At 49.8% G+C, this 22,455-nt stretch overlaps 1 protein-coding gene across 9 annotated transcripts in view; it reads left to right on the top strand.

The window, feature by feature from the left end:
* The window catches only part of CASZ1 (castor zinc finger 1), a 265,607-nt gene that overhangs the window by 196,483 nt on the left and 46,669 nt on the right, over window positions 1-22,455 (top strand). For 8 of the 9 annotated variants that reach the window (XM_075018169.1, XM_075018165.1, XM_075018167.1 and 5 more), the window contains 3 exons: window positions 639-1,187; window positions 9,874-10,717; window positions 17,966-18,034. In XM_075018169.1, coding sequence (XP_074874270.1) covers window positions 683-1,187; window positions 9,874-10,717; window positions 17,966-18,034 — 1,418 coding nt within the window. In that variant the 5' untranslated portion in view covers window positions 639-682. The remainder of the gene's footprint in view (window positions 1-638; window positions 1,188-9,873; window positions 10,718-17,965; window positions 18,035-22,455) is intronic. The other variant, XM_075018168.1, reaches the window with a different exon arrangement.

Raw genomic sequence — 22,455 nt, 5'->3', positions numbered from 1 at the left:
CCTGAGTTGCTACAGCTGAAGTGAAAGAATCAGGGCTCCCTCAGTAGGGCTGCATCTAATTTGTATCCTGTGTGGCTCAGGCACACCAGAGGATCTGTAATACACACTCACCAATAGGTTACACAATTATAGCAGAGGTGAATTTCGCCTGGGACCTTCAGGGACCCATTCAGCCAGATTCAGTTCTGGTGTAAGGCAGCACCTTCACTGAACAAAGTGGCATTATGCATACTTATATTCAGGGGAACTGGTGCCTCTGGGATGGGGAAGGGGTTGTAGGGAGGACCACTCAGAGGGACTGAGAAGAGGCATGTGAGGGCACCCTATTTAGCAATTAAAATTTTGGCAGGGGCATAGAGATGCGGTCCACTTCTCCACTGTTACCATGAGTCATGTATGCTTACATCAGGGCTAAATTCACATGAGGCCTTTCTCTGTGGCGTTGCTTAAGGACTCCAGATTACACTCAGCCCCTGCTCCTCCAAGGCATCAGGAGTTCATGGTAGGTCCTTGTTTTAGAGGGTAACACTGGCTGGCTGTGTTATAAGGCCACCTGACTCGGGTCAGATGTTAGCAGATGGGGTTTGAGTTTATGAAAGGCAGTGCATTTCCCTCTCACGCTCTCTTTCTCTTTCCAGCTGAAAGAACCATATGCACTGACGCAACCTCAGGAAAATCCAAGATGGCTGCCAAGCGCAAAGGCGGCCTGAAGCTAAATGCGATCTGTGCCAAGCTCAGCCGTCAGGTGGTCTTTGATCATGGAGGATCTGAACAGGTGCGGTTGGACAAAGGTACCCAGAAAGAAAGCAGCAACAAGGAGCCACCTCAGCCTGAGACCAAGGAGCTGGGGGTCGAGTTTGCTGATGGACTTAACCGCGTCCAGAAGATAGAGGAGGACAAGCGTAGGGAGGTGATTGAAAAGTGGGTGAACGGGGAGTACAATGACGAGACCCTGCTGGGCCGAGCAGAGGGCAAGGAATGTAAGGCCACCGAGAGCGTGGAGGTGCCCCCCGAAGGGGTATACATGGTCCAGCCCAAGGGCTGCAGTGATGAGGAAGATAACGGGGATGAGGCGGATGGCAGCTTCCCAGATGACAGGGATTCAGATGGGCCTGCCTCCAAGGATGAAAGCTACCGACCCTCCAGTGGCCAGGCAGTCTCAAAGCTGGCTGGAGGAGCTGCCTCAGGTAAGTCATTGCCCCATCTACCACCCCATGTAGTAGAGTCCTGAGACCAGCATTTTAGGCCGGGGACTGTGAATCACCTCAGTTCCCCTACTAGCCAAACTTGGCCACCATGCACAGGAGTGAGCCACACTTCCAGGAGCCTGTAAGCACTCTACTGCAACAGGAGGGCTGCTCTATGATTTGCCATTGGGAACGGCCTTTGAAATCCCACTGCTCTGGAACCCCCTTCTGGGAAAAAGTGGGGATCCCTTTGTCTGGGTTGATCCCAACTCCCATCCCCAGAATCCTTCAACACACAGATCCCAGGTCCCACCCCTGGATCTCACGTCAAAGACCCTAGAAACTCCCTAGACTCTCCAGTGTCTGCCTGCAAGCTCCCTCTGCACAGCAGGCGGGTTCTGTAAGCACGCAAGAGCTCATGCCCACCCACATGTGGCATCTTTCACAATAGTAATTAATTCCAAGAATAGAGGCTAATTATGGGCGACGAGGGCTGAGAAGAAGCTGGTAATTCTTGGAATGATATTTTGCCCATCGTGCCCCAGTTGGGTAAAGAGCTCCCCGGGAGCACACCTTGCTGTACTCTGTAATCTAGCACCACTCTTAAGCTGAGGGCATGGTGCATGTCGAGGGATGGAAGCTCATGGGGGAAATGCGCTGCACATGTGGTAAGCTGCCCTCCTGACTGCCCTGAAATAGAGGGGGAGCCACAAGTGGCACTGAGATCTCGGTGGGGCAGCAAGAGGAGAGCACAGGCTCAGAGCGGGGAAGAACTTGATCAGCCTCCTTAGCTTTGGCTGGATTTGCTGCCTACCAACTGAGCCTAAGGAAGTGACATGAGAACACAGTGATGCCCAGGAAACCAGAGGTGAGGTGGTTGTGGGGTGGGAGAGGAAGCAGAAGAGGTGGGATACTACCTTGAGGAAAAGCAAGTGAGGCAGAGGAAGGGGGTGTGGAATGAAGCAGATTCACCTATGTAGAAGGGAGTTTGCGAATTAAAATAGGATGAACAGGAAGGAAGAGCAGGACATGACTATGGATGACCAGAAGGGCTCATGTGCCTCTGTGTGTGTGCAAATAGGCCCTCACCTTGATATATATCTTCTGTATGTGTGTGAGCAAACCTGGTGATCTGACTTCTGCCTTCATGATGTTTGTGCCTATTGCATGTAGGTTTCTGTGCACATACGTGTTTGTTGCATGTGTTCCTGTTTGTGTGTGAGTACTGCACATTTGTGTGTGTGTGTGTGTGTGTGTGTGTGTGTGTGTGTGTGTGTGCATCTAGGTTGTATGTGTCAGGCAAGTGCTTGGGTGTTGTATGTGTGTGTTTATGATCTTGTGTGCAGTTTGAAGGCAGCAGCTCTGGGTGTAACTTGCAAGCTACTAATATTCTTATTATGTAAGGTGAGCCTTGAAAAGTGTCCAGGTGATTGAGGGAGCTGAAGTGTGGGCAGGTTAGCTGAGAGATTAAGTGTGTCATAAAGGACTCCCCTTCCCTTCCCTCCAGGGGAGCAGCACTGCTGCTGGCCCATTGACAAACACCTCCTCTTGGGACAATCCTCCACTGCTGACTTGTGTGAAGAAACTAGACTTCTCCTGCCAGAGCAAATGCCTTAAAATTATTTTTCTTTCTTTCTCTTACGTACGTTTCCTTTCATTCATTTACTCTTGTGATTGATGGATTTATTACAGTCAACATACCTCTGTTGGAATTAAACTGAGCCACATAAAAGACACACAGGACATCCAGGTTCTTTCTTCACTTCCAAGGTAGCCCTAGCCAGGCATGTTGAGGCGAGTCCACTAGCGATGCTGTCTCGCTTCTTTCCTTTGTAAGGTGTTGTGTGGAGGACCCCATTTTGCTCTTTGTATCTTGATAGGGTGCTCAGATTGCAAGTGTGAAAAACTGGGATGGCAGGTGGGAGGTAATAGTCACCTTTATAAGGCAAAGTCCCAAATACGGGGACTGTTCCTATAAAATCAGGACATCTGGTCACCTTGTATATGAACACTTGGTGCAGTCAGGGAACCACACTAATACCCCAGAGAAATTCCCAAGCCCTCAGGCTCTCCTGTCTGCCCCTAACTTCCCAGTACACAAGTGCCTGAATTCTGACTGGTACATTACCTCTTCCAGAGTGTGTCCCCCCACCATGCATTATGTGCAGTTCTCAAATTTTAGTTCACTCCTGACACAGAGAAATTAAGGGTCATATTTGGCTCTTACTGAATTTAGCAAAATGTACTGGTGTGTGTGTTATGAGGACACCCAGGATGAATTCTTTCTTTCCCAGAGTGGCCAATCTCTCCAGATCAACATCTGGGGCCATTCAAGTACCACGTGTGGAGGGAAGCTCAGGGATGACTGAATTTCCTCTGTGCCAGAGCAGAGTGGGCCACTCCTACTGAGATTGTGATCTGTTACCCACTTGGGCTGAATCTCTTGATAGAAAGATCGCACCTCTTCACCGCCCATCTGGGCACTTTGCAAATGCACCAAACTTACCCTCTTTTGTGTATTTGTGCGTGTTTTCCTCCTGCTGCTAATACTGCAGCTGAAACTCGTCTCTGTCTGTCCGTTCCCCTTCTGGAGAGGCACATTCTCTAGTCTTTGCGAGTTCACTGGCAGCACACATAATTATGCATATAAGATATAAACAGAGCTGTTTAATTATCCTTCGCCACATCAGTGACAGAGTAATTAACAAACATTGCAAGATCAATGAGGAAAAGTATGACCTTCAGTTTCCTTTGATAGGAAAGCCCTTGTCGTTCCCAGACACAAGGTGATTGCGCCTGGACGCGATTTGTAGTTTGCTTTAATTCCCCTTCCATGCCCTCCCACCCCACTGTTTGCAGCTCAGATTTGCAAAAACCCAAAGGGGGTTGGAGGAAGGAAGAAAATAAAAGTATATGACCAACCGGTGGGAAATAAAAAGGAGCCAGTGACTCTTCATTGTAAGAGGAGAGAGGGTTTCCAGCACTGGGCCTGGTTATGGCTAGAGCATTGATGGCTCACACATACACATGCAGTTATTGCAAGCAAGCAGGCCATAAGTGTGCAAAGTAAGAACATGTACAGTGTGCGAATGGCAGGCACAGCATGGGGGTTGCACACACCAACAGGTGCACATGCAGGTTTTATGCGCATATTTTGGGAGTCCTGTTGGAAATGTGTCCCTAGCATCTCTCTGTAGAGCATGGGCTGAGGATTTCTTCCTTTGGGAAGGACTGAGTTCTCCCCAGTTTCTCTCTCCAAGCCCACTTGTAAATTCTGGGCTTCTCCACACTGGTATTCAGACCTGGAGTCACAGAGTGCAGCTCCACTGCACTGACTTCGATGGGGCTGCAGTTGCTGACACTGTTGAGTAATTTGGCCCTGTGGCTTGAAAAGGAGGCTTTGTGCCCTAAGAGCAGGGGAATGGGGGGTGGGGTTGTAGCTGCAGAGTTCTGGCTCATCCTGGCACTCACCCAAGTTATGTGGCCTTCAGCCGGGCTCCTTCCTCCCTCCTGCCTGGCTTCATCTAAACTCTCCTGGGTTCTGATCCTGCATCCCTGCCAATCTGACACCTTCTCCAGAGGATTTCTTTCTGCTGCCCAGAATCAAACACCCTCTCAGCTGGACTGTGAGTGGTGTGTGCAGGGAGCTTGCTGAAGACTGGCCTAAGCATCAGCACTTTCACGCCCTCATACTCAGAAGCAAGATGGGACTCAGCCAGGGGCTGGCAATGAACCGTGGAGTCCCATGGGGAAGGACAGTCTTGTTCTCCAACTGGTTCCCTCCTCCTCAGACGTAGGGAGTAACCAGAGCTGGTCCGAACGCCAATCAGCTCCCAGCCTCTCCTTGTATGGCTCCCCTCCGACAGACAGGGAGCACGTGCCGAATCTGCAAAGCGGGTATTAGTCTGGAGACGGGTGACAGAATCTGTCAGCGCCACACAAACATGGGCACTCTGTTCTCACAGATCCACAGCCCTGACACACACACTGATGCACATGTCCCTACGCACACTCATATACACGCCCATTCAGACTTCCTACACCATTGTACACCCATTGGTTTTACAATCACACACACACACACACACATACCACCCCCTCCGCATGTGCACACAATAGGATAGTCACGGTAGTCCCCGGAGCCTTCTCCTCGCTGAGCCTTCCAAGTTTCCTTCCTTTACCTGTTTATTAATTGGTTTGATTTCTTTGTTGTGCTCACACCACCCCTCAGAAGATGAGCCACTTCTTGTTCTCTCTTTTCCCTCTCAAAAACGGGGTGTCCTCCCCACTTAGAATTTCCTACAGAACCTCCCACACAAAGAAGCATTTTGGGCCGTATGCCAGTGCCCAGTTTCTCACTGCTTTACCCCGTGTCCCCCAAGTTGGTTTGTTTCCCCCTCCTGGCCAGGACAACGGACAAAGCCCCTCTGGGATGCCCCGTCCCATGGTGTCCAAACCTTCTGCTCCATTTGGGCTGGTTTTCTTTTCCTTCCATATATAGTGTGCTGCTGCCGGCTATTTTTAGACCCCTTTTTTTGCTCGCTCCAGATCCTTCGTGATACAAGAGCTGCTCCGAGACACACAGATCTCTGCTGTTTGGCAATGCCCACAAATGGAGAGCAGCGGCAGGGGGAGAGGGAGCACTTTGTTATCGTGCAGAAGAGGACAGAGAAATGCACTGCAGGAAGAAGGGGACGGTGGGGGTGAGAGGCAGACCCAGGCACAGTGCTGCCTGTAGCACAGGGGGGTCAGCAGTTACTGGGGAGGAGCACAGCCTCAGTGCCATGTCCTCTCTGCAAGGTTTCACTCCCCCTCACCCCACACCCTGCTGGCAGGAATGGGGGACCAGATGTCCCAGTGAATTCAGCCCACGCTAATGGAGCTGTCGGCCTCTGGGTCTGTCTTTCAGCAAAATGGGTCCCAGCTTGTGGCTCTTGGGTAGTTTATGTGAAATGCACTGGGTGGGTCTCCCAGTGGGCAGGTGTCCGTGCTGCAGTCACTACAGCTGGTTCTCACATTTTGCTGTCTCCGCCAGCACCTACATGTCTGGGTCAAGGCACAACAGCTGGACGGAACACTGGGGAAACCTGCCCTGCTGTGCCTTAGACCAGCCTTGTTGGGAACAGAGAGAGACCACTCTGATGGCTGATCATCCAAGAACTCTGCGGTGCTCATCCAGTCCCAATTTGATCAAAGGAGAATCAAAATGGAAGCCGTGGTTTGGGTGGCTAGGAGTGACCAGCCAGTTCCAATGAAATGAGACGGGACTGCTGCCTCCTCCCTGGGACCTGGGCTCACCCCAGACATTGTCCAGGTTTGGAACAGCACTGAGAACCTTACTCACCCCACACCAGTCATTTTGTAGTTTTCAGTGAGTCTGGGACCAAAGGTGGTTTCCAAGCCCAGAGGTGCGGTTTCCAGCTGCTCACAGGGCAGTACAGTATCTCTCAGCCTCACAGTGAAATTCTGGGTTTCCCCTGGTCTCTTTTAAGGCTTTGGGTGTTTAATCTGTGCAGGGTCTGAGCCAGTCTGCGGGCTGCACAGTTGGCCTGGGATATGGAATCCCAAAGAAGGGGTCTCCCAGCTGCCATTCCTTTGCTCATGCTGGGAATCGGGAAGCTGCAAGTAAGGAGGTGCAGGTGGGGCAAAGGGAGGAGGGATTGTTTCTTACCTCTCTGATCTCTCTACCAGTTTTGCCCTGAGATAAGGCAAAGGTTTTGAGCAGGGGAAGGGACCACCCGGCCCTGCCTTTCAGGGCAGCCATTAAAGCCAGCAATCCCTCACTGCTTAAATTTCCTATCATATCCCTTCTGTGCTGCCGTGTCCCTCTTGCAGTTTGGTTCAGGGTGGATGGGGTTTCACTGCACCAGGCCTGGGAGTCTGGGGGAATGTGTGAGATCAGGAGTCTCTTCACAGGTCCAGAGATGAAAAGCAGAAGAGGGGAGACAGCTTTATCAGGAAGAGGAAAATCTTAGACCCAGGGGGGATTTTATGGGATTAATCACTTCTGTTGGGGCTATAGGGTTACACTGGGGTGGGGGAGGAGACAAGGGAAAGGCAGAGAAAAGGGGAGAAAAGCATTAAAGCAGGAGGAAATGTGCTAATGCCCTGGTGTGCGTAAGTGAAAGGCAGTGCTCTTGGGATTCCAAAGCAGTGAGGGGCTGTGGCAGGGTGGGGAAGGGGGAGGTACAGGTGAAAAGAAACCTCTTCTGTGAGTGGAGCCCTGGGTTTTTTCCCCCTTGTGATGTATCATTTTCTGAGCCTTGTTACCATACACAGGTGCCTAAGTTAGGTGTTCTTACATTCAGGCTCCTGCCTAGAGTGACACAGAACTCACATGGCTTCTTGTGGGCTTGCATTCTGCTTAAGGACTGCACATCGAGGTCTGGGCATCCCACTGGAGGGAAATTTCCACCTGGCATGTGTCCGGTTGGGCAATCTGCTCTTATTCCTGGTGTCCAGGCATAGCATGGGTAGGAGCACGTGGTCTTTGCATCCAAGACACTGGGGCTCAGCAGTGGAAAAGAGCAGTGTGCTCCACTGAGTTTCAGTGCCATAGTCCCGAATTCTAGAGCCCAGCGTAGCAGGTGCCTCCTCGGGCCTTTGCTGCAAGCCACAGGCTCATGTGCTGTATCAGTAGAACCTGCAGAACTTTTCGTGGATCAATGCAGGTTCCCATCTTCTCCCTCTGTCTCCTCACCTGCACACTCTTGCTGATGCACACAACTGGGAAGTTGAGACCCCTGGACCTAGGAGTCTGCTTGTTGGCCTGGCCAGGATGTTCAGGAGCATTCGTGCACCCGTGTGAGGCACAGCTCTGTCTGATCTCTGCACCCCGGGGATCCATTTTAACCCCTGTCCTGTAGCTCTCCCTCTTCCTCTCCTTCCTCTCTCAGCTCTCTTCTTTCTCAGCCATCTTTCAAGGCAGCACTAACTCTCTCTAAGCGTCAAAACCATTGTGGCTTCCCCTAGGCCAGGAACTCCCTTCCTGCTACTGCGGTACCTGCCCTCACTGGCTTTCTCCCTCCGTATGAAAGATGGTGCTTGCCTGCCAGAGTTAGAGTGAGTGACTGGGAAAGATGACGAGGGAGGTTTGAAGGACTCCTGCATGCAGTAAATCTTCACTCTGCAGGAGAAAGCCAGAGGGGGAGAAGGAGGAGGAGGAGGATCGCTGTGTCAGACTGAAGCCTAAATGAGTCTGAGCTGGCACGTCAGAGCAATCTTCATTTCCTCCTTTACACTGGTGTTGGGTGACCTCCAGATCGGTGTTCTTCCCTTCCTGGTGACCAGCAAAACTGCCTGGTGGAAGGAGTGGAGGAGCGAGCTCCAGGGAGAACAGCCCCCACCCAGGCAGAACAGCCTTCCCTGCAATCCTGGCCACCTCCCAGGGAGAACAGCCCTCTCCTCCCATTCCCACCCAGGCAGGCAGTCCTGCCCCCTGTCTTTACCACCCCCAGGGACAACAGCCCCCACCCATGGAAAAATAGCTCTCCCCTCCAGCCCCCTCCCAGGAGAACAGCCTCCACCCAGCGAAAACAGCTCTACACTCCAGCCCCCTCCTCAGGAGAACAGCCCTCCTCACTCTCCTTACCACCTCCCAGGAGAACAACCAGCCCCCGCTCAGAAACAACAGCTTTCCCCATCATGGTCAGCCCACATGTCAGGGAGAAACAGCCTTCCACTGCGTTTGCATATCCTTTGGCCAGCACAGCCTGCCTCTGTAGGGATGGGTGGGAGGTTATGGATGCTCCCAGCAGGGATACAACCACCCTTCCAGAGGTGTAATGGCTTTAGGGGGGCAGTTGGAAGCCCCCTCCTGCCCATCAGGCCTCAGGTAAATGCCTCGGAGGAGCTTTGCTAAAAAGGGACTTTAGCAAACAATGGTAGCGGTTGGAATAACCATGGAGCAGCAGTTCTCAAGCTACGGCCCAATGAGCACTCTGCTGTGCCCCCATGTGACAGCCTCAGGGCCATAGGGGTAGTATATATAATGTGTGGATGTCACCCACATAATGCAGAAAGAGGTGCCCATCGTGGCAGATAGGTTGAGAACCACTGCCATGGAGATTCACTCCATCCCCACAGCCTCTTCCTTCCCAACCTCCCTGTCCCCCTCTTGTCTTACCTTCACTTGCCCCTCACACTCCTCCTTTTCTCTGCCGCCCCCTCATCCCCACACCTCTACCTCTCGTCTCATGCCTCCTACCTCCTTCTTTCCCCCACTTCACTTTGCCTTTCTCCTTTTGCCCCAATCATAGCTGCCTTCTCCCATCACCCTCTGCCCTGCCACACACACACACACACACACACACACACAGGGACAGAGTTGCACAACACTTGGCATATTGGCACTGGCCTCACTTTCAGTAAAATTACTTTTTCTTCATATTAGGCCAAGGCAAGAGTGCAGAGACATTTATGAAACTTTGTTTAATGTACTGAAAAGCCATCGGCTAGAACATTTAGGAAATTGATTTTCCTGGCATTGATGAACTCTTTTTATTTTACCCCCGTATTAATTACTTTTTTTTAAACAAATTAATTTAAGAGTCGTAAAACCTAACAAGTGAGCCAAACGTCAGTAGATCATATTCCCCTCTTCCCCCCCTTCCAACTGCCAGTGCTGGTACAGGAGAAGCAGAGAATCCGCCCCTTGTATGACTCTCTGTACCTTCTCTCTTTGCAGGAGAAGCTTCGTCCCTGCGGGACTACGCCGCCACCACCATGAATGAGTTCCTGGGCATGTTTGGCTACAATGACCAGAACATGCGGGATGAACTGACCCGCAAGATCAGCTTTGACAAGCTGAATGCTGCTACCTCAGAGGCGTCCTCCGCCACCGCCTCCCTCCCTGGTGAGGACGCCATGAGCAAGCGAGCCCGCTTCTCCAAATACGAGGAGTATATCCGCAAGCTCAAGGCCGGCGAGCAGCTCTCCTGGCCCATCCACCCAGCCAAGTCTGAGGAGCTGAGCTCCAAGCTGGGCAAGGAGGCTTCATCAGTGCTGACACAACCCATCCGAGCACTGCCGGGCCCGGATGCCACTCTGCTCACAGAGACCAAAGCCACCATCCTGCCCTTGCCCTCTCCCAGCAGCTCCCAGATGCAGGGTCTGATGTCACGGGCCTCCAAGTACGATTTCTTCATCCAGAAGCTAAAGACAGGTGAAAGCCTCAGGCCGCAGAATGGCAACACCTACAAGAAGGCCTCCAAGTATGACCTGGAGAATGTCAAATACTTACACCTCTTTAAGCCTGGAGAAGGCAATCCAGACATGGGAGGGGCCATTGCCTTCAAGACAGGCAAGGTGGGCCGGCCTTCCAAGTATGATGTGAGGAACATCCAGAAACTCACTCCAGTCAAGGCTCCAACACCCAGCCTGGCCCCCAACCCTCTTGCCAGTAACCCCAGCAGCGCTCCAGTGGCTGGGCCCGAGCAGCCCGTCTCCTTGCCGTTCAACACCCCCGAGTACCTAAAGTCGACCTTCTCCAAGACGGACTCCATCACAACTGGAACAGTCTCCACGGTCAAGTAAGACTCCTCCCATTTTTCTTTTCTTTGCTTTAGTTGGGGAAAAAAGCCCAGTGTGTGGGAGGGGCAGGGGGATGATTTAAAGGGATATTTGCCCTCCTCTGACCCTGTTCTCCCCTGGGTTTCTTCAGCAGGAGCTTTTTGATGGAAATACTGGCCAGTATCTGAAGCCAAGCTCTGGGTCTGGGCAGAGGGACTGCTCAGATGTTTTAATTTTACACCTTTGTGGTTCTCAATTCCTATTCTGAACCTAAGCTATTGGGCCCTAGAATACTGTAGAGAAAGGGACTGGGGTGATCAGTTCCCACAGGACAGTGGTTTTCAAACTGGAGTATGTGAGGTCTCATTGGGGTAAGTGAGAAAAGTCCTGTGCTGGTAGACAGTGTCCCTTAAAGACCTTTTTTGTTGTTTTCATCAACATATTAGGATCTTATCTCAGATGGGGGTGTGCAGAAGATTACATTATTTTAAAAGGGGTATTCAGCCTAAAAAGTGTGAAACCCACTGCCATAGGGCAAAGCCAGCATCAGCAGTGGGAGCCATGAGCTGAGTTCTGGAGCCAGACACCTTAAAGCAAAGATGCATAGCAGAAGGTTTTTGTGAGTGTTACGAGGCTGGAAGCTTAGCAGGTGTTTGTGAGTGTTACTAGGCTGGAAGCTGAGCAGAAGGTGTTTGTGAGTGTTTGTGAGGTGTCTCTCAAAGGAAATGGTGGAAATCCTGTTATTTGGGACATTTAAATCTAGGAACTTGGCCTGCACTGTCTGGGAGGCGGATAGACGATCCTTATCCCTAACATCTCTGATGCCAAGCCAGGAAACCTGGGAGTGTGAGGAACAGTCCCCAGTATTGCTGGCCCATCAGCTCCGATAGCCATGCACAGATCACACAGTCCCCTTGGGACATGTCCATGGAAACAACTTGCAGAAGGAAGAGCGGCTGTCAACACTCGGCGGTCGGAATCATGGCTGCTTTCTTTCTGTCTTCCAAATCCCCTAAACAACCAGCCCAGCCTGAATTAGGGCCCAATTCTGTTCCCCATGAAGTCAGTGATTTGATTATTAGATTAGATGTTCCTGTTCTTTATGACACATGAGGCAACCCACCGTTTCCGCCTCAGTCTGTCTAATGCCACATTTCTTGCTCCATTGTAATTTGTTTCCAAGATAGCAACATCTTTCTCAATGGTTTTATTATAGGGCATCTGATTCCTCCTCTTCTTCGTCTTCCACCAAGTGGCATACAGTCACTACAGTCACAGAATTGCCTAGGAGCACCATTTTTGACACCTGTATATATTCAGACCTCTTCAGCCTTCTTTCTTGAAGCTTGTCTGTTGGCTAGTCCTTTGTAACACATTAGCATTATTACTTTACCCCACCAGCAAATCCTAAGTATTCTCTGCAAGCGTTTCTGATGGAATGTGCCAAAATGTCTTGTTGTGGGTATCTAACATTTGCCAAGTTGTGGAAGCACCTAACAGTGTCCATCCCAGTGACACTGTATTACCTTTTCTTGGTTCTTGTATGAACCTCTGTATTTTTCCAAACATTTGCCATTCTCAGAAAAGCTCCACTTGCCTTTCCACTTCTCACTTTCATTTCTTTATTTGTTAACCATGTTGTCTTCTTCACTCTCACTCACATATGAACCAGGACTGCTGACTCTTTCACCCATTATAATGCCTCTTCCGGTGATTTTGAAGTCAGTTGTATAACTCCTACTAAGATGTATACTTCACTGACATGTATCTTTTCAATCTGACCCACTTCTTACTTAGATGGCCATGGTTGCGCTTTGGCTTGGAGATTCACATGCCAGGTCTGACAAAACCACTACCCCAGATGGCAACAGGAGCCACCCGCTGCTTGGTTGGCAGACTCTGCACAGGAGTCTGGGATTTAATGGGCTATAGAGAACCCCAAAAATGTTGTTGGTAATAGGATTATTTCTTTTGCTACCACTCATGCAGCTCTACAGGCTGTAGCACTGAGGGAGGGACAGGTGTGTAGACAAAGTGCCCACGGCCATCAGCACCTTAGCAACCATGTTGTGTAGACGTGTTCTGAGTAGTATTAGATGACATGCTACTTGAAACACATGGGGCTGCTTGGTGCCTTGTCTGTGCTAAGTTCCAGCTGCTGCCCCTGGAATAATAGAAACAATGGTGGGGAATCCCAGTACAGACACCGCCCTAGAGGTGTCCCCTCAACATAAGGGCTGAGGTATGTTGTCTGGGCACTGAGAGTGAAACTAGTATAGCTTCCGCTAGTCTTCTGTGGATAAAAGCCTTGGGTCTCCCATCAATCTGGCAATTTCCCCCTGCATTCAGGAAATGGGAAATGGCTGGATATAAACGTTTATGCCTCCTTCCCTAAGACCTCACACACAAGAACACAAGAATAATTGTGCCAGGTCAGAACAAAGGTTTACTTTGCCCGATAACTGGTCTTGCAACTGTGACCACTGCCAGCAGCTTCAGAGGGAATGAACTGAACAGGGCATTTATCAAGTGATCCATCCCCTGTCGTCTAGTCCTGGCTTTTGGCAGTCAGAATTTTAGGGATACCCAGAACACAAAGGTGCATTCCTCACTCGCTTGGGTAAAAGCCATTAATTAACCCATTGACAGTGAAATTCTCGAATTCTTTTTTGAACTCACTTATTCATTTGGTCTTCACAACAACAACTGGCAATAACCTGCACAAATTGACTGAACATAGTGTGAAGTACTTTCTTATGTTTGTTTTAAATTTGTTTCCTATTAATTTCATTGGGTGACGCCTGGTTCTTGTGATAGGTGACAGGGAAAATAACATTTCCTTTTTACTTTCCCCACACCTTTCAGGACTGTACAGCCCTTTGCCATATCCTCCTTTAGTTTCTTTTCTAAGATGAACAGTCTCTGTCTTTTTAATCTCTACTCCTATGGCAGCTGCTTCATACCCCTTGTCATTTTTATTGTCCTTTTCTGTACTTTTTCTAATTAATAATTTTTAAGGTAGGCCAACCAGATCTGCACATAATATTCAAGCTGTGGGAGTACCATGGATTTATAAAGTGATATTATAATTTTTCTTTTAATATCTATCCCTTTTCTAATGGTTTCTAACAATGTTAGCCTTTTTGACTGCCGCTTCACACTGAGCAGACATTTCCAAAAATCTGTGATGATGCCACAATCTCTTTCTTGACTTATATCAGCTAATTTAGACCCCAGTATTTTGTATGTAGAGTTGGGATTATGGGTTCCAATATGCATTACTTTGCACTTGTCAATGCTGAATTTCATCTGCTTGTTAGTTGCCCGATCACCCTGTTTTGTGAGATCCCTTTATAACTCTTCACAGTAAGCTTTGAACCTAGGTATCTGGAGAAATTTTGTATCTTCTGGAGAAGATCATTATTCACTCCTTTTTCCGGATCACATAAATATGTGGACTAACACTGGTCCCAGAACAAATCCTTGGGGGATCTATTTACCCCTCTGCATTGTGAAACAACTGTTTATTCCTATCCTTTGTTTACTATCTTTTGGCCAATTACTGATGCAACAAAGGACCTTCCCTTTTATCCCATGAGTACTTCCTTTGTGCAAGAGCCTTAGGTATGGGACATTGTCAAAAGTCTCTAAAACTCCAAGTACATTATATCCAGTGGATCACAACCCTTATCTAATAGATTGGTGAGTCATGATTCCCCTTTACAAAAGCTGAGTTCACTCTTCCCCAATATATTGTGTTCGTCTACACGTCTAACAGTGCTGTTATGACCACACATCAAGGTCATGTGGAGACTTGTGGCCAAGTCTAGAGCTTGGACAGGTTGTTTCTGCAGTGGAAACTGCCACTTGGGTTCCAGGGGTCAGACTAGATGATCTAATGGTCCTTTCTGACCTTGAATCTCAAAACAGCTGGGTGCAAATAAGGAGGAAATGGTGTGGTTTGCTCCATTTCCTTGTTCCTTTGTCTGTATTCTCTTGCCTCTCACTTGGCTTCTTGTTGAGGCCTGAAATATTTTTTGTGTGAGAGAGTTACTGTCACCTGTTATCATGGCTGCCTGGTTTGCTCCCACATGTTCACCACAGAAACCCCTGTGGCAGGTAAGGGGAGAGGCCTCTGCTTTTTTGGCCCTTTAGCCTTTCCTCTGGTGTGAGCACAATGCATGACTTTGGCTTGAGGAACTCACTTGGGACTTTCTCATGTCAGCCCTATCTCTGTACTGCCTGTTCAGTGCATTGGTCTGTCTTTCGTCAGCCTGAAGCCCCTTTGGGTTGTTTGTACCAGGACGAGCATCTACATGCCACAGGTCATGCGATGAAGAAGCCCATCGAGTCTACACAAATGCCTCATCCCTGGAGGCAGGAAGGCTGATCTTGTGGTCAATGTACAGGCCTGAAGTCGGAGACTTGGGTCGTGTCCCTGCGTCTGCCAAAGCTGTGCCACAGAATCTCAAGCAAGTCGTCCTCTCTCACGCCTGAGTTCCCCTGTGTGTAAGGCAGGGGTAATGACATCTACCTCCTGTGTGGCACAGGTTAATCCATTACTGGGTTTGGGTTCCTTTGGTTAAAGGGCATGGAGGAGGGCAAAGGTATGTTATTAGTTTTCACTAAATTCCCCCAGCCCTCAATCGGGGGAGCCCTCTCACCTCCCAGAATTTCCTGTCTGTTGTGTGGCACATTGTTTAGTTAGTTGCTAGCAATATCCACTCTGCTGGCTGTGCTGGAGAGCCCACGCCTGCCGCTGGGGTGCAAGACTCTCTCTCAGCTGTGCCAGAGCCAGTTGTGAATGCCCCGATACTGAGCTCTCACTCACTCTCATTCTCCTGGGTTTGTCAGTGTCTCTTGCTCTAGACTGCAGGCAGGAGCTGCTGCTGTTGTGAATGCTGGATTATAAATGTGTACATGTGCACAGCACCTTATTGCGATCAGTCCCCAGGTCTGTGGCTCCTTGACAAAGGAAGCCCATCCAGAATCTCAAGGACACCCAAACACCCCTGCAGTGTCTCCAGTCCCATCCCAATGTGCGTTGGGCATTCTGGAGCTGTTCCAGATAGGGCAGAGAGGCTGTACTCACCAGCCCTGATTTGCTTTTGCTTCTCATCAGGATCCCGGATTTATTGCTTTTCTCTCATGCTTTCATTTCCATGCCAAATGGGGTTCGGATGGCTCAGTGATAGACCTGCCAGTGATGGGGTGGGGGATTGCCCCAGGGCTCCATGATTCAAAGAGGCCAGGGCTCCTGACCACCGCCACCGCTACTGTGTCAGCACCAGGGCCGGAGCCCCAGGTCCTTTAAAACACAGCTGGAGCATCACTCCATGGGGCTCTGAGGCTGGGGAAGGGCAGGGCCATGGTCTGGATGGCACTGAGGATTGGCTGCCCAAGGCCCCACCCCTTCTGCCCAAGGCACTGCCTCTTCTGGGATGCAGAGCTGCCCCGTACTTTGCCCAAGGGCCCATGGAAGCTGTCGGCCCCCCTGATCAGTGATCCTGGGGCTGGAGAGAAGTGAGAAATGCTGACGGTGCAGCTGGCAGTGGGCTTTGCGCCAAGGGCTCTCTCCTGCTGCTTCGTGTCTCCCACACGTGCCTGTGGGTGTATTTGATCCTTTGCAGCTCAGGGTGCTGTTTCCTTGGGGTTGTGTTTATTCCTCCTCCTGGGCTCTAGCCAGTGGCTGCTAGGTACCGTCTAGATGGAACCACTTCCACCAGAGTCCTCTGTCTTCTGGGCTTTGCACACATGGCACCTGAACTGGGCACAGACTAGTTGGAAATACTAAGTGTCTCCTTGCCCATCAGCTGACCTCACCCGTGCATGGCCTAGGCATTGTGCATGCCAGCACCCTGACTTTGCCCGAGGCAGCCCTGCCATGTAGGTGGGATGCTGACAGGCACTCCAAATTCTGGAGAGGGCAGAGGTCTGTGTCCTTTGGATGCCAATGCAACCCCTCTTGCCCACAACCCCAGCAAGGAACTGTGTGCTGCACATCCCAGCTCAGGGAGTCTCCCCTACAGCGCTGTCCTTGTACTGATTTGAAGGATGGCTGTGAAGCATCCAGAGCAGTCTCCCAAGGAGCTGAGAGTTGTGCAGGAGGCAGAGTGTTAACTGTGCTAGTGAGGATGGTGCTAATTACATGACTTGGGACCCAATCTTCTGTTCAGAATCCCCTTCAGGACCAAATGCCCTTGCAGGGGTCTCCCGCTTGCTATCACACACAAGCCCAGTGTGTGAACTCTCCACCACTAATGCTCTTAACCTGAGTGAAACTCATGTATTGGCTTCAAACGACCACTGTACAAGTTACAGGTGCCCTGGTTTGACCAAGGTGTGGTGCTGCCATGCATTCACCAGGGGCCCAAGGGTAAAGGAAGGAGCCCAACTGCAGCCCATTCTCACATCAGGGAATGCAATAAAAGCAGCAGCCATGATTTTAGCAGGTTGGGGCCCAACCTGTGTGTCTATTTTGTGACTTCTCTCTCTTACTGGAGACCATCCACCAAGACATGCTTTCTGGCTATGTTTGAAGGAAGATGCATGTCCAAATGAACGTGTTGTCCAGGTGCAGTTTGGGTTTGATTTTTTATTACAAAGCAACATCTGCAGCCTGACCGGTGTGATCAAGTTTGAGAGCCCCATCACAAGGAGGGCCATCAGGGCTGCTGGCGGGATAGGTGGAGAATCCAGGGAAAGTCGTGTGTCTGTGTTGCAGCCATGTTGTGGAGGCCAGGTTATGAATGCACTTCTCAAATGGCCACAGCATGGTTCTGTTCTGTAGCACAGCCCAGCACTAAGCGATCATTGGTAGAGTTCTGGGCTCTGAAGCGGTTCTGCAGTTGGAGTAAGTCTTTTAAGTTTCCCCTGCATAACAAACTGCTTTCACAAAGCTGGAGCAGTCCACATTTTGAGTTGGCCACTCGCTGTGTGTAGACAGAGCCAGTGGTGCCTATGTACTGATTATAAGACCCTAATTTCAGGGTGGGGCTTCTCCACCCCTTCAGCAGATGACGTGGAGCCCTGAGGAGAGGAGACCAGCAGAAAGGGAGGTAGGTGGGTTGTATGAACAGTCACTAACATTGCCCCTAGAAAGAAAGGGCCTATGGGCAAGGAGGGGAGTTACACAGGCATGTATCTCTGCTGCTTACTGTTCCCAGAGCTCTCTGCCCTGGCAGACACTGCTGCATGAGAGACAAGGAGCTTGGACTGTGCCTTGACACTGCCTGCTAACCAGCTCTGCCCTGTGTGTTTCTCATTAGGAATGGATTACCCACTGACAAACCAGCTGTCACCGAAGATGTAAATATTTACCAGAAATATATTGCCAGGTAGGCAACTCCCTTGGCTTTCTTGGAGAGGTGGCTGGGTGGGAGGGGGCATGGGATGGAGGCGGGGGTCTCGTCTGTCTGTCCGGGTGAAATGTATAAACCAGTTATAGACACTGAGTCTTCCATTTCCCTCTGACATCCACACTGACTCTCTTCCCCCTCAGGACAGTAGTAGCCAGGTGGCAGATATGCCGAGAACTAAGAACAAACAAAGCTGTCTTCTCCACACATCCGTTAGCAAACCCCGTAGAGAGTGGAGGAGTGTTTCAGGAGGGAGGTTTGGGCCTCTCCTGGCTGGCATTCTGTGCACCCCTTAGTATGGTCTCCAGCCTGTATCCTCTCCCCACTCAGTGTCTGGCGTCTCACAGCTGAGGTGGGCTCACCAAGCAGTTTTCTGGGGATTTACTCAGAATTCAAATGGATTCACGAGTGAGATGAGATGAGGGGAGCTCATTGTCAGCCCAAATAGGTGCACTAAAATAATCACAGTTTAGGTGGCTTGGCAGGTTGTTCACAAGAGAAACCTGGCATTTGGCAAAGGTGCAGGATGGGGCAGGATGCTGGAGTAGTGCACCAGAGCTGTGCACGTGCTCTGGGCTAGAATAGCAAAGGGGCTGCAGGACAGGAGTGAGGAGCTTTGGGAGAGTTGTGGGGGAGACTCAGGGCTGGGGGAGACTGGTGCAGATCAGAAGTGAGCGGCATTGGCAGAGCTGGAGGGAAAAGAAGTGATTGCATAGTGCCTGCCTGTTCCGTCCTTAGCTTGGCCTAGACAGAGCCATCAGCCCCTGGATCCAACCTGATGACTAGTTCCCCCACCTCCACCCCCACCAGACACCTTGCTACCTGGGAGCCAGATCTGAAAACAGAGGGACAAAAGCTGTGGCACAAAAATTGACATCCTTAAGCGGAAGCAGCCAAACCCTCACCTTAAGAAATTAAAGCAAAAAGAATAAGAAGCCCTGTGGCACTTTATAGACTAACAGATATTTTGGAGCATAAGTCTTCGTGGGCAAAGGCCTGCTTCATCAGATTGCTACAGTGCACCTGACGATGCGGGTCTTTGCCCACAAAAGTTTATGCTCCAAAATATCTGTTAGTCTATAACCACAGGACTTCTTGTTTTTGCAGATACAGACTAACACAGCTACTCCTCTGATACTTAAAGCAAAAAACTTACTCCTATCAGAACCATGGTGTTGAGCCTGCAGGAAGGGCAGGGAGGTTAAACAGGAATGGGGAGTGCTTCCTTGATCTGAGGAAGAGGGGAGGCTGGTAGGGAGCACTGCTTCCCAAGCTATAGAAGGTGTGCTCCCCTGATCTCCATTACCTTAGCCCCTGGTGTAGGGAAGACATGATGTGAAGACAGTTTCTTTCAGTTCCCTAGCAGCGATGTCCGTGACTGAGATGGCTGCTTACCCGCCCTAGGGAGAACTGGGGACCTGATCAGGGTTTTGGGCCCAGGTTTGCCTAGCTGACAGCAGAGGGAGCAAGGGTTGCTTTATTAGCAAGCTGAGGAGAGTTCCTTCCCTGGGTACCAAACCTCCATTCTTTGCTGCTGCCAGCAGCCGTGGAGTGTTGTGGGGCAGCTGGAAGCTGGAGACAGAGCCCTTCTTGGCTACACTCCTTGGGAAGCAGTGTGGTTGCACTGGCATAGTGGAGAGTACGTGTCCCTTCATCCTCAGTTTCTCTCACAAGCAAAGGACAATCCCCTCCTCTCCCGCTTTCCCCTAGCTTCAGACAGTTCACCCAGGGAGGCCTGAAGACAGCTATTGGACACCACTTCCTGCACAAAAAGCTCCACAAGCTGCCCGTTGGCAGCCCAGCCACTTCCCTTTAATTTACACGCAGTTTGAAAAACTGTTTAAAGCTTTAAAATAAGCGGGGGAAGGGAGAGAGTGTGTCTTTGCTGCACAATTAGCTTAATGAGTTTGCCAAAGCCACTGCCAAAAGCTGCCCAGGGATAATCCATTGTCTCGCACAACAAAATAAAACCACTTACTTAGCTAGTTTGGGCTGGGTTGGTCTTTTTCCACCTGTCTATTTATATTTTTCCTGTGATCTCTTTTTTCTTTTTCTTTTTACTTTTTCTTTTCTTTCTTTATTTATTTATGCATGCCTGAGCAGATGGTGCTCCTGGCAGCTCTTGCTTAAATATTTATTTCTGTGGGTATCCCCCTGCCTTGTAATTGAGGTGGGGGGATTTCCTCCCCCTCTCCCTTCATCGTTACAGGGTAATGAGTCTGTAAACACTCACTAAGCACGCTGACGTCTTTATTTATTATTTTATTATTATTTATTTATCTTGCTGTTTCTTGCTAACTCCTGCCAGATCTGGGACTGGCTCCCACTGGCAAAACAAGGGAATTCAAACAAAAGTGGGAGGGAAGAATATGCATGTGTGCATGTGTTTTTGTGTGTGCAAAGTGCAGTGGTTGCAGGTAGGTGGGTGTGGAATTGTGGCTGTGAGTGCAGATGTGTGCAAATGTGTGTTTGCACGTAAGTATGCATGGGATTTCTGCGAGTGTGTATGTAGATATGTGGTTCTAAATGTGTGCGCTCTTGTGAATTAGTGGCGGTTGAGTGTGTATAAGTTAGGTGTGTGCACTTGTGCATGAGTGTGCATGCAATATAGTGTGTGGTGTTCAAGCTCTCCTTTTTTAAAAAACTCAGCAGATGCTGTGCATTAAAAATTAATACATTTGAACTGTTGCAAGTGTCAGAAAAAGCAGAGGATGAACGTAAACCTTTAGGAGCCTAAACTTTTAATATTGAAACGTAGAATTCTGTTTGTTCACTTTGCCATGATTCCAGAAAACAGACCCCAAGCCTCAGCGTGCCTTGACCATCCCCCAGAAGAACCCACTTATCCAATGAGTTTGCTACACACCCTCCCCGTTCTCCTTCCCACCCCTCCCCTACCCCATCTCAGGCACCTCCCTACACACCCAAATACGTGTCTGTAGCAGGATCAGAAGTGAGACTATAATAAACTCCAGAGTGGAAGGAGGCCAGCAGTTTAAAGTGCCAGCCCCAATGTTCCTACTGCACTTGTCTGGCTCCTTCTCTTAACTCTGAGCCCACAAATTCCTTGTGTTGCTACCTCTAGTAACTCGTGCTGTAGGTTGGGATTCACTTAGTGCCTGGCCCTATCCTTTAGTTTTAGTCAGCATCCCTCATGGGCAGCTCTGGTCACTTGTGAATTGCATGTATCTCCGTGAGGTCCCCTCTCCATCTGTTCTCAGTCCCATTGTGCACATCCATTTATCCAGCTCTACGTCTCACTCATTATCATAGAATCATAGATAGCTAGGGCGGAAGAGACCTCAGGAGGTAAAGAAGTCCAGCCCCATGCCCAAAGCAGGACCAGCCCCAGCTGAATCATCCCAAGTAGGACTTTGTCAAACTGGGATTTTAAAACCTCTAGGAATGGAAATTCCACCACATTCTCTCAGTAATGCATTGCAGTGCTTCACACTCCTCCTGGTGAAATAGTTTTTCCTAATATCCAATCTAAATGTCCCCCACTGTAACTTGAGACCAATGCTCCTAGTTCTGCCATCCGTTACTGCTGAGAACAGCCTCTCTCCTTTGGTCTCCCTTTCCCATCTCACCAACGTGGTCAGGAAGAAATGTTCCCCTATGAGGAGGGTATCCCATTGCAATGTTGTTTCCTACACTTTCCTCTGAAGCTGCTCGTGCTAGCCAATGTGAGCAACAGGACGCTGGACTGGATGGACCCATGATCCATTGCAGCAGTTCATGGTTAATGACAAGGTGGCTAGATCTGCAGTCACCTTTCCAGTCTAGTCTGGCAAGTCTCCTTTAAATAGGATTGGCCTCATTTCTCCTTCCTGCTCCACACCTCTGTTTGTGCAGTCCAGCATCATTGTTTGCCTTTCAGTTCATTTCTCCACTGCTGCTAAGGCTTATTCCAATTTCTCAATCACCTGTTCTGGCGTGATCCTTATTTTCTGCAGTATTTCTTCTCTATCCCCTGGGACGGGCATGTCTGCTTCTGGCATCTGTTCCCGTCTCCCTTTGTGAATGCTGAGGCAAAGAAGTCATTTAATTTTTTAGCAGCGTCTATCTTTTCTGTCAATTAAGTCCCTTTTCCTCTCCTGAAGGCCCTGCTGTCTCCACAACTGACCTCCTCTTCCTTATGTACTTGAGAAATGCCTTATTTATGGCCACTCTTCACCCAGGCTTCCTTTCATCCTCCTGCTTAGCTCTGCTGCATGGTCCATCAGTCCAAGACTTCTGCTGCTTTAATCCCCTGTCCTGTCCCCTTGTCATCCCATCCTGCACACACCAACCCCTTTGTTTTACCCTTGATACCTTTCTGCCCTTTCTTGCTTCTCTCTCATGCCTTTTCACATGTGCAGTCCTGGTGTTTTTAGTGCTGGGTGACATGTGGAACCCTG

The sequence above is a fragment of the Carettochelys insculpta genome, chromosome 23 (assembly GCF_033958435.1).
Source record: "Carettochelys insculpta isolate YL-2023 chromosome 23, ASM3395843v1, whole genome shotgun sequence".
NCBI lineage: Eukaryota > Metazoa > Chordata > Testudines > Carettochelyidae > Carettochelys > Carettochelys insculpta.
Note: the sequence above shows the minus strand (reverse complement) of the source record. Positions and strands in the feature narration are given on the sequence as shown.